General features: G+C 56.0%; 1 protein-coding gene and 1 long non-coding RNA gene across 4 annotated transcripts in view; both read right to left on the bottom strand.

Moving 5' to 3' along the window:
- Positions 1-10,160, bottom strand: part of LOC135293029 (uncharacterized) — a 32,195-nt gene extending 22,035 nt beyond the window's left edge. Inside the window, exons 1-15 of one of the 2 annotated variants that reach the window (XM_064407038.1) lie at positions 10,110-10,158; positions 9,837-9,908; positions 9,648-9,749; positions 9,101-9,217; positions 8,710-8,781; positions 8,550-8,621; positions 8,361-8,462; positions 7,795-7,902; positions 7,068-7,139; positions 6,899-6,979; positions 6,710-6,811; positions 6,164-6,280; positions 5,773-5,844; positions 5,613-5,684; positions 5,424-5,525 (exon numbers count right to left, since the gene is read on the bottom strand). In XM_064407038.1, coding sequence (XP_064263108.1) covers positions 5,424-5,525; positions 5,613-5,684; positions 5,773-5,844; positions 6,164-6,280; positions 6,710-6,811; positions 6,899-6,979; positions 7,068-7,139; positions 7,795-7,902; positions 8,361-8,462; positions 8,550-8,621; positions 8,710-8,781; positions 9,101-9,217; positions 9,648-9,744 — 1,186 coding nt within the window. In that variant the 5' untranslated portion in view covers positions 9,745-9,749; positions 9,837-9,908; positions 10,110-10,158. Of the gene's footprint in view, positions 1-5,423; positions 5,526-5,612; positions 5,685-5,772; positions 5,845-6,163; positions 6,281-6,709; positions 6,812-6,898; positions 6,980-7,067; positions 7,140-7,794; positions 7,903-8,360; positions 8,463-8,549; positions 8,622-8,709; positions 8,782-9,100; positions 9,218-9,647; positions 9,750-9,836; positions 9,909-10,109 lie in introns of both variants that reach the window. The other variant, XM_064407039.1, reaches the window with a different exon arrangement.
- LOC135293038 (uncharacterized) lies at positions 1,065-3,363 on the bottom strand. 2 transcript variants are annotated; one of them, XR_010355191.1, is made up of 4 exons: positions 3,264-3,363; positions 2,706-2,819; positions 1,912-2,077; positions 1,065-1,389 (listed from the first exon to the last, which is right to left on the bottom strand). It is a non-coding gene; the product is annotated as an uncharacterized LOC135293038 (long non-coding RNA). The 2 variants fall into 2 exon arrangements; XR_010355190.1 differs by lacking the exon at positions 1,065-1,389 and having other exon boundaries at positions 1,741-2,077.
- Positions 10,161-16,097: the final 5,937 nt, after the last annotated feature.

Raw genomic sequence — 16,097 nt, forward strand, 5'->3', positions numbered from 1 at the left:
AAGGCATTAAAAAGGAGAAAGATCTCCTGCCCTATTTATTACGCTGGTATTGTCCTTCATAGCAAGAAGCTTCAGAAATTTGCATTTTCCTATGCCCTTTGTACCATGGCAGAGGTTTCTTAAGTAAAAGGTTAAAATTCAACACATAATTCTACAATTTAAAATTTAAATGCTTAGTCCATATTGCTAACTTAATTGAACCCCCCAAAACCTCCATTTCAACAGCAGCCCCGGCCTGGCTTCTGCCTGCCCACACCGTGGGCATCCACGGCTCCTCCTGGGCATGGAGCTCAGTCAGTGCTGGTGCTGGCTGGGCTTTGCTGCTGCTGCCACCTGGACACTGGGGTGACCGCTTGTCCTGGGTTGAAGTGTAAAGATGTATTCTAATGCCATCCTGAAGAGCTGCTGAAACCAGGAGGGGCATGGTTTCTTCCTTATCTCCTGTTAATGGGCCCATCAATGTCTTGCCACATGACTCAGAGATAACTCCCTCCCAGAGCCATTTCTGTTTCATGGCTAATCAAGGACCCACAGCATGAGGCAGAATGATATCAGCCCACTGTGAGATGCTCTGCCCATGGGGGAGGAGCTAAGCATCCCCAGCTGGATATAATCTGGGTTTTGGGACACAACAAGCAGCCTCTCCACTGGATTCCAGAGGAACCGCCGCCCTTACCCACTGCTTTTCCAGAGGATGAGAGCTACCAGATTGTTTCGACAGGATCACCACTTCCACAAGTCCATTTCATCTGGACTGCTACCACCACCCTAACTAGCAGGGTGTCAGGCTGTATTCTGACCCTGTCAGTGGTTTTTCTTTTGTATTATTGCATGTATTTTGGTTTTTTTTCCCGTTTCCTAATAAATTGTATTTCTGACTTGGAGCCTCTCACTGGTTTGGCTTTCAAACTAGGACACAAATCCATCTCTTTATTTCAACACAGGAATGGGCCATTGCCTACCCTGCAAGCGGGAGTTGGAGGGGGGGGGAGGGTGGGGTGGGGTGGGGTGGGGTGGGGTGTCACCTTCAGTGTTGCCTAGAGGGCAAGGCCAGGGGGCTCAGGGTCAGGGGAAGGGATGCGTTGGTCTCAGGAGGTGCTGGAAGGTGCTGGGCTGGTCCTGGGGTCCCTAGCGGAACTCGGGTTGGCTGGGATGGGACAGACTGAGAGAAAAAAAGGAATGAAGGCAGCTTGGGGAGGCCCATGGGGAGAGCAGGTGGCAGTGGGATCTACGGGGCAATAAGAGACTTCCTTGTTGACGGTTGTTCTGGGGTCCTCTTCACAGAACACTTGAGAGGGCTGTCCAGGCCGTTACTGCTGCTGGAGGAGCTGCTCACGCTGTCGGTGTGAGGTGCAGCCACCGTCTTCCAACACCTGTCCCGAGGTGCTCCTGTGCAGAGAGGAGGTGGCTGAGGCCTCAGCTGCCAGTGGCACACAGGGACCCTCGTGCACAGCAGGGCCCAGAGCTGGCAAGGCTCCCCAGCACGGCTGGAGCTGCTGGCACAGCTGGGCCCCGCTGGACAGCTGCCCCTCAAGGCCCCGGCCAGCAGGGCACGGCTCTGGGCAGGGTCCCTGGCCAGGAGCGGGCCCCAGAGCGCCTCTGCCTTTCAAGGGCAATCTCGGCCCTGCTCTTTCTCCTCCCCACCTCCCTCTGCCTCTGCCCCGTGCCCCTGGGGCTGCTCTTGGCCAGGCAGCCTCAGTGGGAGCCAGCTCTGGCTGCAGCCCCAGCGGGGCCCCCAGGACAAGGCCCAGCAATTGAGAGGCCAATGGAAGCACTGGGCAGCAGCAGAACCCTCAGCAGAGTTATTTGGACAATCATGGATTGGCCATAACCCCACTGCAGTTTCAATGGGAATGTTCCCTGTCCAAATTAGACTTCTAAAAGACGCTGTTGGAGAGCACAAACACTCACTGTTCTCTGTTCCAAGAATACCAGATTCCAAAGCAGCAGAACATGAAGACAAGCTCCAAATAAAGGACGCCTGCCAGTAACCCTAGCCAGCAGACTGTTCCCTGACAGAAACCCCATCTGAGGCCATCCTGGGCATGGGTAACAGGTCTTGTGGTGCTGGCTGCATCTGTGGGAGTGATGGGGAGCGTGAGCCCATGCTGTGCTGCACTGCTGAGCTGGCAGCACAGTGGATACGGGCAGGACGCTCTCTGTTTCCCCCAGAGCTGGGGCCTGCAGGCACCTTGCCGGCCCTGGGCACAGGCTGTGCCAGCCAACAAAGCCCAGCAGGCCGGGAGGAGAGCCCGGGGGCAGCGCAGCTGCTTGGGCAGTGGCTGCTGCCAGGGACACGGGCCAAAGCCATCCCTGAGCAGCCAATGCCAGCCCTGGCCCTCCCTGACCCGTGACAGCACCCCCAGCCCCAGGGGACAGGCTCAGGCCCTGTCAGGACCCAGCGCAGCCCCTGCCCAGTCGGGAGCCAGGGCTGGCTCTGGCCCTGGGCTGGCGGCAGGGCTCCCGCTCGGGGCTGCTCCTGTGCCTTGGGCCTCTGGGCACTCAGGGCCAGCTCCGCAGCAGCTGCAGCGCCAGGGACGTTGCTGCACCAGTCCCATTTCCCCGGGGCTCTGAACAAGCTCCAGAGGCCTGGAAGCCCAGGCGCCTCCAGCTTTGGCTGCTGCCGGGCCAGGCAAGGGCAGGCCCTGGGGGAAGAGCTGCTGCCACACAGCCCCGGCCAGGGCTGAGCCCGGCACAGCAATTACCTGCTGTGCCTGTGCCCGTGTCTGGCATCGCCTTCCTTCCCGCAGCAGGGGCTGCCAATGAGCCACTGCTTCTCCCTGAGTGTTCCTCCTCCTGAACAGCCTTTTGGTCCATCACTTGAAAAAGGAAAAAAGGGACAACTGGATCAAATGGAAATATTCCCCACTGGGGAGGTGGCACCTTCAGGAGGCAATGCTTGTCTAAGTCACAGATAAAGATCAGGAAAAAGCCCAGGTAATTGGGGCTGGGCCAGTGCGCTCCCTTGTGCAAACAGCTGCACCGCCTGATCTTCTCAGAGACTGGGAAATGGCAGGGGATCTCAGGCCCACAGTACAGTTGGGGCACCCTATCAGCTAATGCCAAATTCCATCCTGCAGAGGCTGGGGAGGAATTGCAGCCAGGCCAGGCTGGGAAAAAGCCCTGCAGGGCAAGACTGCAGCAGCTGGGCAGCGAGGCTGCCATGGATCCCTTCCCGCTGTGCCGGGCACGGCGTGTCCAGATGTGCAGCCAAAGCCCCCGGCTGCTGAGTCCCAGGGGAAGCATGAAGGAAAGGCACCCACCTTGTCCTCCAGGTGCTTCCTTCTGTGTTTGTCTCAGGAATTCATCTGAGTCATGAGACTTTTTGGCTGCAGTATCTTGGGTCTTTCCTTTTGGAGGACCTTAAGAGAAAGTAGTTCCATTTCCCAGGAATGGATCCCACAAAAGCGGGGCTCAGCCTGTGGGGTCAGCAGGGACACACTACTCACCCCTGTGATGGGAGCTGGGTTGGGGCCAAGCATCCAACCCTGGAGCTTGAGAAGTCCTCCCTGCAGACACACCTGTAACTCAACAGCCACAGAAGCTTCTGCCATCTCTGCTGATCTGCACGGGCACCACTGAGCCGCAGCAGCGGTGAGGGGATCGTGCAGGGCAAGGGCACACACGTGCATGGTTCTGTGCTGGCACCTGCAGCGCTGCCTCCCTCGCCCAGCTTTGGGCTCTGAGCTGGCAGCTCTCCCAGGGGAAAGGCCTTGACCTACCCTCAGCATCTCCCTGAGCCTCAGTCCTGGATGTGGGACCTTCACCAGCAGGTTCAGCTGCAAAGAAAGGCAGGACAGAAGAGCTCCTGTGGCACTGCAGGAGATCCTCAGGCTGCCCACAAGGCTCAGCCCCGGGGCACAGCCCTGGGCCCGGCCCCTTCCCTCTCTGCTCTTCTCTGTGACTGCACAGAGCACACGGAAGGACACACTGGCACAGCACACGGGAGGAGGACTGAAAGATCAATGCTCCTTCCTCCCACTGACAGCGATCCTGTGGGATCCCTCAGGGCTCCAGAAGGGAGCAGGGAAAGATTCTCAGAATCCTTCGGCCCTTACATAATGTTAAGGGAAATAGTTTATAAATGAGCTTTTGTTGCATTGATCCTGATTATTCACTCAGGAAAGGCAGAATGAAAACTTGCCTCCAGCATCCTCCAGGAACTTCAAACCATCCTTCATCAGGACTTCCTGAAAACCCATGTCACGATTCCCGTCTAAAAGGGAGCGGAGATCAGAACCATATCTGTGACATGCTGGGATCCCCTAATGCTACAGGGAATAGGGCACTGCAAGGGGGTCGGGTAAGGCTATGGGACCCAGATGTGAATGGACATGGCCAAAGGTGCATAGGCGCCTGGGGAGCTCTGGGCTGGCTCCTGATCACTCTCCACACTCTTTCCCTGCCCTCAGCAACATCCCTGGGAGGGGTGGCTGGAGTAGCCCAGGGCCCTGGGGCTCTCTCCCTCAAACTCACAGAAAATCCTCCCTAAAGCCCTGGGGCAAACTGCAGCAGGCAGTGCCACAGCTATGCCTCCCTCCTACACTCCCTCCTGCCCTCCTTCTGTGGGGACACCCCCCAGATCCCAAGGGCAAACAGCCAGGCCCTCTCAGGACACACTGGAGCCTTGCTTTCCCCCTCTGTCCTTTCCCCACCGTGGGCACCCCGTGCAGTCACTGCCAGGTTTCAGGACATGTCTCCCAAGGAGGGACCCTAGCAGGACTGCTCAGGGCCCAAGTGCCCTGAGCCTGCTCGGGATAATTCCCCTGGGCTGTGCTGCTCTAGTCCAGGCTGTGCCCGCACTGCCAAGCAGCAGAGAGGGCAGCTCAAGCCTCAGCAGGGCTCAGGCCCAGAGGCACAGCAATTACCTCCTGTGTCTGTGCCTGGCATGGCCTCCCTTCCTGCAGCCGAGGCTGGCATGGAACCACTGCTTCCTCCGGGAAATGCTTCCATCTGGACAGGCTCTCCTTTCATTTCTGGAAAATGGAAAAGAGACAGCTGGATCAGATGGAAACATTCCTGACTGGGAATGGGGAAGGTGAGACATCACTTGTGAAAGGAATGGATAAGGATCAGAAAACACCCAGGATTTTGGGAGAACCCAAGGCTGCTTCCTTCCTCAAACAGCCCCAACTTCTGATCTGCCTGGACATCAGGAAATTGCAGGGGATCTGAGGGTGGCCATGGACTGTGATGCAATTGGGGCTGTCTGTCAGCTGATGCCAAATGCCTTCCTGCAGAGGCTGGGCAGAAGCTGCAGCCAGGCCAGGCTGGGAAACAGCCCTGCAGGGCGTGAAAGCAGCAGCGGGGCATCGAGGCTGCCATGGATCCCTTCCCGCTGTGCCGGGCACGGCGTGTCCAGATGTGCAGCCAAAGCCCCTGGCTGCTGAGTCCCAGGGGAAGCATGAGGGAAATGAACCCACCTTGTCTTCTCTGCAGACATTCCTTCAGCATTTGCCACATGATTTCTAATGGGTCCTGGAATTTCTTGCCTGCCATGTCTTTGGTCTCTCCTGTCGTAGGACCTTAAGAGAAAGTAGTTCCATTTCCCAGGAATGGACCCCACAAAAGCAAGGCTCAGCCTGAGGGGTCAGCAGGGACACACTACTCACTCCTGTGATGGGAGGTGGGCTTTTGTGCAGCATCCAAGGTAGGAGTTGATGGAGTTGTCCCTTCAGACACGGCTGTAACACAACAGCCACAGAAGCTTCTGTCACCTGGTCCTGACCAGTCAGTCAAACATTACGCCTTGTTGGGATAGTGAGAACATACCTGCAGAATGCTCGGAGGGCTGCACAACTTCTGAGCGCCAGGCTAATGGAGAATCCTTCCCAGCCTCCCAGTCTGGAAGCAAACCAAGATGAGAACTGTTTCCATTGTGTGCCAGGGCTGGCTCTGGCCCTGTGCTGGCAGCAGGGCTCCCGCTCGGGGCTGCTCCTGTGCCTTGGGCCTCTGGGCACTCAGGGCCAGCTCCGCAGCAGCTGCAGCACCAGGGACGTTGCTGCACCAGTCCCGTTTCCCCAGGGCTCTGAACCAGCTCCAGAGGCCTGGAAGCCGAGGCACCTCCAGCTTTGGCTGCTGCTGGGCCGGGCAAGGGCAGGCCCTGGGGGAAGAGCTGCTGCCACACATCCCCGGCCAGGGCTGAGCCCGGCACAGCAATTACCGTCTGTGCCTGTGCCCGTGTCTGGCATTGCCTCCTTTCCTGCAGCAGGGGCTGGCACCGAAGATGGAGTGCTTCCTTCAAGAAATGCCAACTTCCACTGAAGCACTATGTCCATCTCTTGACAAACGAAGGGAGACAGCTGCATCAGATGGACCTGTTCCCCACTTGGACGGTGGCATCAGAGGTAATATTTGTGAAATTTATGGAGCAGGAAAATGGCCAGATTACAGTGGCATGATGTGAGCACTTCCACCTCCAAACAGGCACCCTTTTCCTAATCTGCAGGGCTCGATATAGTGGGGGATCTCAGGGTGTGTTACAGTTTGGGCTGCCTGTCAGCTGATGCCAAATGCCTTCCGGCAGAGGCTGGGCAGAAGCTGCAGCCAGGCCAGGCTGGGAAACAGCCCTGCAGGGCGTGAAAGCAGCAGCGGGGCAGCGAGGCTGCCATGGATCCCTTCCCGCTGTGCCGGGCACGGCGTGTCCAGATGTGCAGCCAAAGCCCCCGGCTGCTGAGTCCCAGGGGAAGCATGAGAGAAATGCACCCACCTTCTCTTGTCTGCAGGGGTTCCTTCAGCTCTTGCCTCATCTGTTTGGAAGTTTGCAGGGACATCTTATCTGTTGTATCTTGGACTTTCCCTGTTGGAGTACCTTAGAGAAAAATACTTCCATTTCCCAGGAATGGATCCTACAAAAGCAAGGCTCAGCCTTTGAGGTCAGCAGGGACACACTACTCACCACTGTGATGGGAGCTGGGCTTGCGTATAGCATCCAAGGTAGGAGCTGGAGAAGCTGGAGAAGTCCTCCCTGTAGATACATCTGTAACACAACAGCCACAGAAGCTTCTGTCACCTGGTTCCTGCCTGCTTGTCTACAATTCTTCCTTGGTGGCACACTGAGAACATACCTGCAGGAGGCTCCAAGGGCTTCAAAACTTTATTCATCCAAGCTGATGGAGAAGCCTTCCCAGCAACCTCATCTAGAACGGAGCACAGATGAGAACACTTTCCAGGGTGTGCTGGGATCCCCTTCTGCCACAGGGAACTGGGCACTGCAAGGGGGTCGGCTAAGGCCGTGGGAGCCAGATGTGAATAGACATGGCCAAAGGTGCACAGGGGCCTGGGGAGCTCTGGGCTGGCTCCTGGTCACTCTCCACACTCTTTCCCTGCCCTCAGCAACATCCCAGGGAGGGGTGGCTGGAGCAGCACAGGGCCCTGGGGCTCTCTCCCTCAGACACAGAGGAAATCCTCCCTAAAGCCCTGGGGCAAACTGCAGCAGGCAGTGCCACAGCTATGCCTCCCTACCTCCCTCTGTCCCTCCTGCCCTCCTTCTGTGGGGACACCCCCAGATCCCAAGGGCAAACAGCCAGGCCCTCTTAGGACACACTGGAGCCTTGCTCTCCCCCTCTGTCCTTTCCCCACCGTGGGCACCCCGTGCAGTCACTGCCAGGTTTCAGGACATGTCTCCCATGGAGGGACCCCAGTAGGACTGTTCAGGACCCGAGTGCCCTGAGCCTGCTCGGGATAATTCCCCTGGGCTGCGCCGCTCTAGTCCAGGCTGTGCCCGCACTGCCAAGCAGCAGAGAGGGCAGCTCAAGCCTCAGCAGGGCTCAGGCCCAGAGGCACAGCAATTACCTCCTGTGTCTGTGCCTGGCATGGCCTCCCTTCCTGCAGCAGAGGCTGGCACGGAACCACTGCTTCCTCTGGGAAATGCTTCCATCTGGACAGGCTCTCCTTTCATTTCTGGAAAATGGAAAAGTGACAGCTGGATCAGATGGAAACATTCCTGACTGGGAATGGGGAAGGGGACAATTTCAGGAGGCATCACTTGTGAAAGGAATGGATAAGGATCAGAAAACACCCAGGATTTTGGGACAACCCATGGCTGCTTCCTTCCCCAAAGAGCCCCAACATCTGATCTGCCTGGACACCAGGAAATTGCAGGGGATCTGAGGGTGGGCATGTCCGTTGGTCCAGTTTGGGCTGTCTGTCAGCTGATGCCAAATGCCTTCCTGCAGAGGCTGGGCAGAAGCTGCAGCCAGGCCAGGCTGGGAAACAGCCCTGCAGGGCGTGAAAGCAGCAGCGGGGCAGCGAGGCTGCCATGGATCCCTTCCCGCTGTGCCAGGCACGGCGTGTCTAGATGTGCAGCCAAAGTCCCCGGCTGCTGAGACCCAGGGGAAGAATGAGGGAAATGCACCCACCTTGCCTTCTCTGCAGACGTTCCTTCAGCATTTGCCACATGATTTCTAATGGGTCCTGGAATTTCTTGCCTGCCATGTCTTTGGTCTCTCCTGTCGTAGGACCTTAAGAGAAAGTAGTTCCATTTCCCAGGAATGGATCCCACAAAAGCAGGGCTCAGCCTTTGGGGTCAGCAGGGACACACTACTCACTCCTGTGATGGGAGGTGGGCTTTTGTGCAGCATCCAAGGTAGGAGTTGATGGAGTTGACCCTTCAGACACATCTGTAAAACAACAGCCACAGAAGCTTCTGTCACCTAGTTCTTACCAGTCAGTCAAATATTACGCCTTTGTGGGACAGTGAGAACATACCTGCAGAATGCCCAGAGGGCTTCACAACTTCAGAGGGCCACGCTAATGGAGGAACCGTCCCAGCATCCCAGTCTGGAAGCAAACCAAGATGAGAACTGTTTCCATTGTGTGCCAGGGCTGGCTCTGGCCCTGGGCTGGCGGCAGGGCTCCCGCTCGGGGCTGCTCCTGTGCCTTGGGCCTCTGGGCACTCAGGGCCAGCTCCGCAGCAGCTGCAGCGCCAGGGACGTTGCTGCACCAGTCCCGTTTCCCCGGGGCTCTGAACGAGCTCCAGAGGCCTGGAAGCCGAGGCGCCTCCAGCTTTGGCTGCTGCTGGGCCAGGCAAGGGCAGGCCCTGGGGGAAGAGCTGCTGCCACACAGCCCCGGCCACGGCTGAGCCCGGCACAGCAATTACCTGCTGTGCCTGTGCCCATGTCTGGCATTGCCTTCTTTCCTGCAGCTGGGGCTGGCACCAAAGATGGAGTGCTTCCTTCAGGAAATGCCAACTTCCACTGAAGCTCTATGTCTATCTCTTGACAAAGGAAGGGAGACAGCTGCATCAGATGGAGCTGTTCCTCACTTGGGCGGTGGCATCAGAGGTAATATTTGTGAAATTTACGGAGCAGGAAAATGGCCAGATTACAGTGGCATGATGTGAGCACTTCCACCTCCAAACAGCCACCCTTTTCCTAATCTGCAGGGCTGGATATAGTGGGGGAATCTCAGGATGTGTAACAGTATGGGCTGCCTGTCAGCTGATGCCAAATGCCTTCCGGCAGAGGCTGGGCAGAAGCTGCAGCCAGGCCAGGCTGGGAAACAGCCCTGCAGGGCGTGAAAGCAGCAGCGGGGCAGCGAGGCTGCCATGGATCCCTTCCCGCTGTGCCGGGCACAGCGTGTCCAGATGTGCAGCCAAAGCCCCCGGCTCCTGAGTTCCATGGGAAGCACGATGGAAAGGCACCCACCTTGTCCTCCCTGCCGCATTTTCTTCAGCTCTTGCTTCATCTGTTTGGGTGGTTCCAGGGATATCTTGTCTCTTGTGTCTTGGATCTTCCCTGTCATAGGAACTTAGAGAAAAATACTTCCATTTCCCAGGAATGGATCCCACAAAAGCGGGGCTCAGCCTGTGGGGTCAGCAGGGACACACTACTCACCCCTGCCATGGGAGCTGGGTTGGGGCCAAGCATCCAGCCCTGGAGCTTGAGAAGTCCTCCCCGCAGACACACCTGTAACTCAACAGCCACAGAAGCTTCTGCCATCTCTGCTGATCTGCATGGGCACCACTGAGCCACAGCAGCGGTGAGGGGATCGTGCAGGGCGCGGGCACACACGTGCATGGTTCTGTGCTGGCACCTGCAGCGCTGCCTCCCTGGCCCAGCTTTGGGCTCTGAGCTGGCAGCTCTCCCAGGGGAAAGGCCTTGACCTACCCTCAGCATCTCCCTGAGCCTCAGTCCTGGATGTGGGACCTTCACCGGCAGGTTCAGCTGCAAAGAAAGGCAGGACAGAAGAGCTCCTGTGGCACTGCAGGAGATCCTCAGGCTGCCCACAAGGCTCAGCCCCGGGGCACAGCCCTGGGCCCGGCCCCTTCCCTCTCTGCTCTTCTCTGTGACTGCACAGAGCACACGGAAGGACACACTGGCACAGCACACGGGAGGAAGATTGAAAGCTAAATGCTCCTTCCTCCCACTGACAGTGATCCTGTGGGAGCCCTCAGGCCTCCAGAAGGGAGCAGGGCAAGGTTTCCAGATTCTTTTAATCTTAAGATTATATTAAGGGAAATGGTTTATAAGTGAGCTTCTGTTGCACTGACCCTGATTATTCACTAAGGAAAGGCAGAATGAAAACTTGCCTCCAGCATCCTCCAGAAACTTCAAACCATCATTCATCAGGATTTCCTGAGAACCCATGTCACGATTCCAGTCTAAAAGGGAGCGGAGATCAGAACCATATCTGTGGCATGCTGGGATCCCCTTCTGCCACAGAGAACTGGGCAATGCAGGGGTGTTGGGTAAGGCTGTGGGAGCCAGATGTGAATGGACATGGCCAAAGGTGCACAGGGGCCTGGGGAGCTCTGGGCTGGCTCCTGGTCACTCTCCAACCTCTTTGCAGGCCCTTTGCAACATCTCTGGAGGGGTGGCTGGAGTAGCCCAGGGCCCGTGGGGTCTCTCTCCCTCCCACACAGGAAAGCCTCCCTAAACCCCTGGGCAAAACCATCCCCAGCGCTTCCCAGGGAGCAGGGAGCGCTGTCCCGGGAAAGGGCAGCCAGGCTGCCGGCTCACCTGCTCGCCGCGCTTGCAGCGGAGCAGCCTGGGCAGCCCTGGCAGGCAGGGCCACGGCCAGGAGCAGCAGGAGTAGGAGGCGCAGAGCAAGGGCCATGGTGCCTTGTCCTCCGCCAGTCCTGCAGCTCTTGCTGCCACCGCTGTCCCGACACCGCTGTCCCAACGTCAGCACCGCTGCTGCCACCGCTGCTGCTGCCGCAACAGTTGTGCTCAGGGACTGAGTGCTGGCTCCTTGTGCTGCTGTGCAACCACGGAGCTCTGGCACCTCTGGCACCTCTGTGACCTCAGGGCCTGCTGAGAGCTCAGCCTGCTGTGACCCCAGAGCCCTGCTGTGACCTCATGGCCTCAGCTGTACCCCCAGAGTGTGCGCCCGTCCGCATGAATGGACTGCCCTGATTGTAAATGTTTTGCTTCATCAAAGGGCCATTGCTCAGCAAAACCTTTCTTTTGCCTGCTGACATTGCTGGTCAGGCTGCGTCCCTCAAGATGCTCTTATTGTTGCAGTTCACATTTATTTTATTGATTTCATTTTAAGTGTTGTTTAAGGGCTCGGTTGTGCCCCCATGTTTTTCCTGACTTGGTTTACCTGTGGGTTTTACCCTCCCTCCAAACTGTCCCTCGTGCCCTTCCCCACCCCTTGTTCCAGCTCTTTCCCTGCCTGTCAAGGCAACCCAGCCCCTTGGTTGCCAAACCTTTGGGCCAATCCCTGACTGCAACTCCCCTTTGGAATTCCCCTACTCCTGGGAGCCCCATTGGCCCTTGTGACCCATCCTCTCCACCCTCCTACCCCAACTGGCCCCAGACACTTGATGTAATCCCCTCACTCCTCTCCTGAGGATTCCCTATTGGTTCATTGTTTGCATCCACCCCATGACTTGTATGTGTACAAAACCCCTTGGGCAGTACAGCTAGGGGCTTTTCATCCTGTTCTCTTCGCCTGGACTAAACTGTTCCTTGTGGAACCTGAAGACGGGACGCCTCCTCCTTTCTCCTGTGCCTCGTCCGTGTCGTGACTTGTGTCTGGCACTGGAGAGCAAGTGGCACTAAAGGTTCTGCCTCTGGTAAATCCCCATAGCGAGGTAGTTCCCAACTCCTGCCGTAGTGCCGGAGTTCTAAGAGCTAGCCCAGGTTCCAGCACTCACTTCACTAATGTACCGAATGCCCCTTCTTCAGAGCCTGCTCTGGTGCTCTGCCATCTCACACAGCAGAGTGTGATTCACATACTGCAGCCCAGAGTTAGGTTGTTGCAACATTGAAATGGGTGTGGTTGGCAGGATGGCTGGGCATAAATCACTACAGAACTAAAGCAAATGTGTGCACGGTCCCAGGCTGGACTTGAATAGGCACAGGACTTGTGGAAAGATGAGGACAAGATAGCAGAGAACAATGGAAAAACCAGCTGAAAAGGAGGACATGCTAAAGGAGTTATTTGTGCACATTTGGGGGTATATTTTTTTGTTGGGTGCAAAGCAAAATGAAAAGCTCCTAAATGCCCAAAAGATGAGAACTGTGTGTGATAAATAGATATGATTCATGCTGACAAATTTGAAAGAGTAATCAATATTAATAAAGTAATTAATATTTGGAAATAATAAAACAGTTAAAGGTGTAATGCCAAGCAAGAAAGGGAGAGGAGGGTTTATCCCTCTCCCCACCGTTCTCCTGCAGCTGTTCAGAACAGGAAGAAGCAAGAGATAACAATTACTGAATTTAGTTGGAAGGGAGGAGAATTTGGTTGGACACCAGGAAAATGTTGATTATATGAGATCCACTGCTTTAATGTTAGAACACAATATTGGTTTATACAGTACCAGCTTGGTGCACATGTGTAATCCAAAAGATGAAGTACAGGACATGGAGGAAGAGGAGAGGCCTTCCTCAAAGAAGATCCCCAAAGAGTGGTGCAACTTACTTAAAGAAGTGTGGAGCATGAGTGGTAAAGGTGATGATGAGGGCAGTGATACAAGTGTGACGAATTGAAAATGGGAGGAGATGGTAATGACATACAGCATAAAAAGGGGAGTTTTGTCTTGACAAGCTAGTCCATGAGGTGACGGGGGTCCAAAAGCCCTGCACTCCGTACCCCACGCATACCCCGCATGGTTAGTTTTGCTCATACGCTATTATCAGGACCAAATTATTCGTAATTTAAACCAAATTATATAGTCAGTGTTTTGAGTTTATTCAATTGTATATATATTAAGTTACATAATTAAAATTGCTGTTTTATTTAATTTTGTTGGGTGTGTTTGTTTGGTTTTTTTGATTGGAAAATTTGGCAAATATAACATGTGGAATGTCCTCCACAGCAGAGTGTCAGACCTCTGGATCTTTTTAAACAATTTTATCAAGGTGGAACTGTGGCAGCTTCAGCTGGTGCCTCTGGAGGACCTTGAACAAAGAACCCCTGAGCTTTTCTACCCTCCCAGGTGAAGTGTGATAGTCTGGGGTCTTGCTGCTGTGTCCGAGTGCCGGGCCACTGGCTGGCACCACAGGTCCCCAGACCCTCTGCTGAGGCATCCCTCTCCAAGAGTCAAGTTTAGTCTGTCACATTTGGCTTTTCTCTCTGATCCACCACCAGGACCAAAGATCACACGGTCGTGAGGATGTAAAAATGCCTGTTCCTTCTGTAACATTGCTGTTGTGTGACAGCCGTGCAGGCAGAGCAGGCAGCTGTAGGGATACTGACTCGTTTCCCTGGTGCCAGCCGCGCTGCATCCATCGAGCTGCTGGGTCTTGGTGCTCGCTGGGACGCGGCCCGGCCCGGCACCACGGGAATTAGGAAGGGTCTTGAAGGAATCCCCACACGTTAAAGCAGACGATTTAGCCTGGGATTTTAAGTTGTTTCTCAGTTAACCTTGTAAAAGGCCAAAACAAGTCTCCTATGAATTCTGTCCCTGTCAAGTTCAGTTCCGCCGCGAAAGCCCCTCAGCATTCTCAGGGCAGTGGCAGGAGCCGGGTGCTGGCCCGGAGCCCCGCTGGCCGGGGAGAGCACGGCCCAGAGCGAGCCCCTGCTGCCCGGGATGGCCACAGGCCCGGGGGAGCCGGGCGGGCAACGCCAGGGCCCTGTCCAGGGCTCCTGGGGCTCCTCTGGCATCTGTTCCGTCCCCTCGGGCGCTGAGCGGTGCCCGTCCCGCGGGGCTGTCTGTGCCTGGCCCCAAAAGAGGCAGGGCCGGGGCTGTGGCCCCTGGGCTGGTGGTGCCGACTGCCCGGCGCTCAGCACCGCCCGTGCCGTGCCGGTGCAGCGTGACCCGGCGGGGCAGCTCCGCCTCGGCGCCTCGCCACCGCCATCCCGGCACGGCGGCTGGCCCTGGGCCGCGGCAGCCCCGAGCCGCACGGGCCCGGGAGGGACTGCCGGAGGTCCCCGTCCCCTGCGTGCCTCAGCAGACACTCCGGCCCCACTGTGTACAGCAGGAGGGACACAAAGCACCTGCACGCTTACGAGAGTCCACAGCCCTTTCTACATGTGAAATGAGACCCCAGAACTGTGACATGTGCCTCAGGAGAGATCCCAGCACCCTGCACACCTTGGGAGAGATCCCAAACCCTCTGCATGCCTCACACAGGATTCCAAATCCCTTGCATGACTTGAAGTGGACCCTGATGGTCTCCATGCCTCAGAGGAAACCTAAAATATCCCTGGGTGTGTCACAAGGGACCCCACCCCCTCGTGCATCTTACAGGGGACTCCAAAGCCCCCACGTGCCCTACAGGGAAGTCCAGGCCAGCTACGCCGAGTGTTTCGACCTGGAAATCAAGTCTGGTTGCACCTGGGTTGTTGTGTCTCTGGGGCTGCTCACCAGCCCTGTCAGACTCCAAGGCCACACAGCCCTTCCCTTCCCTTCCCTTCCCTTCCCTTCCCTTCCCTTCCCTTCCCTTCCCTTCCCTTCCCTTCCCTTCCCTTCCCTTCCCTTCCCTTCCCTTCCCTTCCCTTCCCTTCCCTTCCCTTCCCTTCCCTTCCCTTCCCTTCCCTTCCCTTCCCTTCCCTTCCCTTCCCTTCCCTTCCCTTCCCTTCCCTTCCCTTCCCTTCCCTTCCCTTCCCTTCCCTTCCCTTCCCTTCCCTTCCCTTCCCTTCCCTTCCCACCGCTGGTCACAGTGAAGCCATATGCAGAATAAATAGACTCCACTGTCGCCCTGGTTTTTAATGTTCTGTCCTGGATTAGGGTCACTCTGGGAGAAAACCTCCAAAGGGGCCCCCCAGAAAGCAACCCCACATGGCCCCTTCCCCCCAGCAGTTCGGGTAGGATTCCTTGCAGAGAAGTGGAAAGAACCTGTTTATTTGACAGGCAAAACACCCCCAGCACACAAAATGAACAATACCAGATGACAATGCTTTCACCCATCTGAAAAGGATGACAAATTCAGAAAGTCTTTCCTGGCAGTGGTGGCTCTGCTGTCGCTCCCTCCGGCGCTGGGGATAGCTGCTGCAGGCCACAGGATGCAAACTCTCGGTGTTTCCCAGGTCCCAGTCTGGAGCAGGTGTGAGTGGTTTCAAAAAGGGAAAGGAAAAACAGTCCAGGGAAAAATCTGTACTGCTTAGCTAAACTGACTAACAAGCAGAAGCCAAAAAGCAAAAGCAAAGCAGGAGCACAGCAGAAGCAAGAGCAAATCAAGCAACAGCAAGCAAAGCAAAAAGCAAAAGCTGCATTATGAACTGAGCTGTCTGTCTGTCCTGCCAGCCGTGGGGGAGCAGGCTGATAACAAACCAAAACAAACCTTGCTCTTCAGGGCCAGTCGTGAAGGCACAGTACGTAATATCCAGCATTAACAGAACACACGATTGGGGATGCAAGCATCATAACCTCACCCTAGGACAAGTTCTTCTAAACCTTCTGATGTTTACATTCTTGTAACAAACTTTCTCACACACGTTATGCAAATAACGTATTGTTATGCATTCTTTTCTGCAGGAGGAGAAATTTGATGGACTGTTGGTTTGTCCAGTGTCATTGGAGAAGTGGCACTTTCACCCTCCAATCCACTCTCACTTTTGGAAATCTGTAAATGTTGGAGTCAGAAATTCAACTGCCCCCTTTTCTACCTTGGAGAGATGCGTGTCTGCGTTGTTACATTTCATGTCCTGTAGCGCCACTCCACAAACTGATGTAGTTATGAAGTGGGGATGCATGTCAGGGC

Source organism: Passer domesticus, unplaced genomic scaffold (assembly GCF_036417665.1).
Source record: "Passer domesticus isolate bPasDom1 unplaced genomic scaffold, bPasDom1.hap1 HAP1_SCAFFOLD_63, whole genome shotgun sequence".
NCBI classification, from domain to species: domain Eukaryota; kingdom Metazoa; phylum Chordata; class Aves; order Passeriformes; family Passeridae; genus Passer; species Passer domesticus.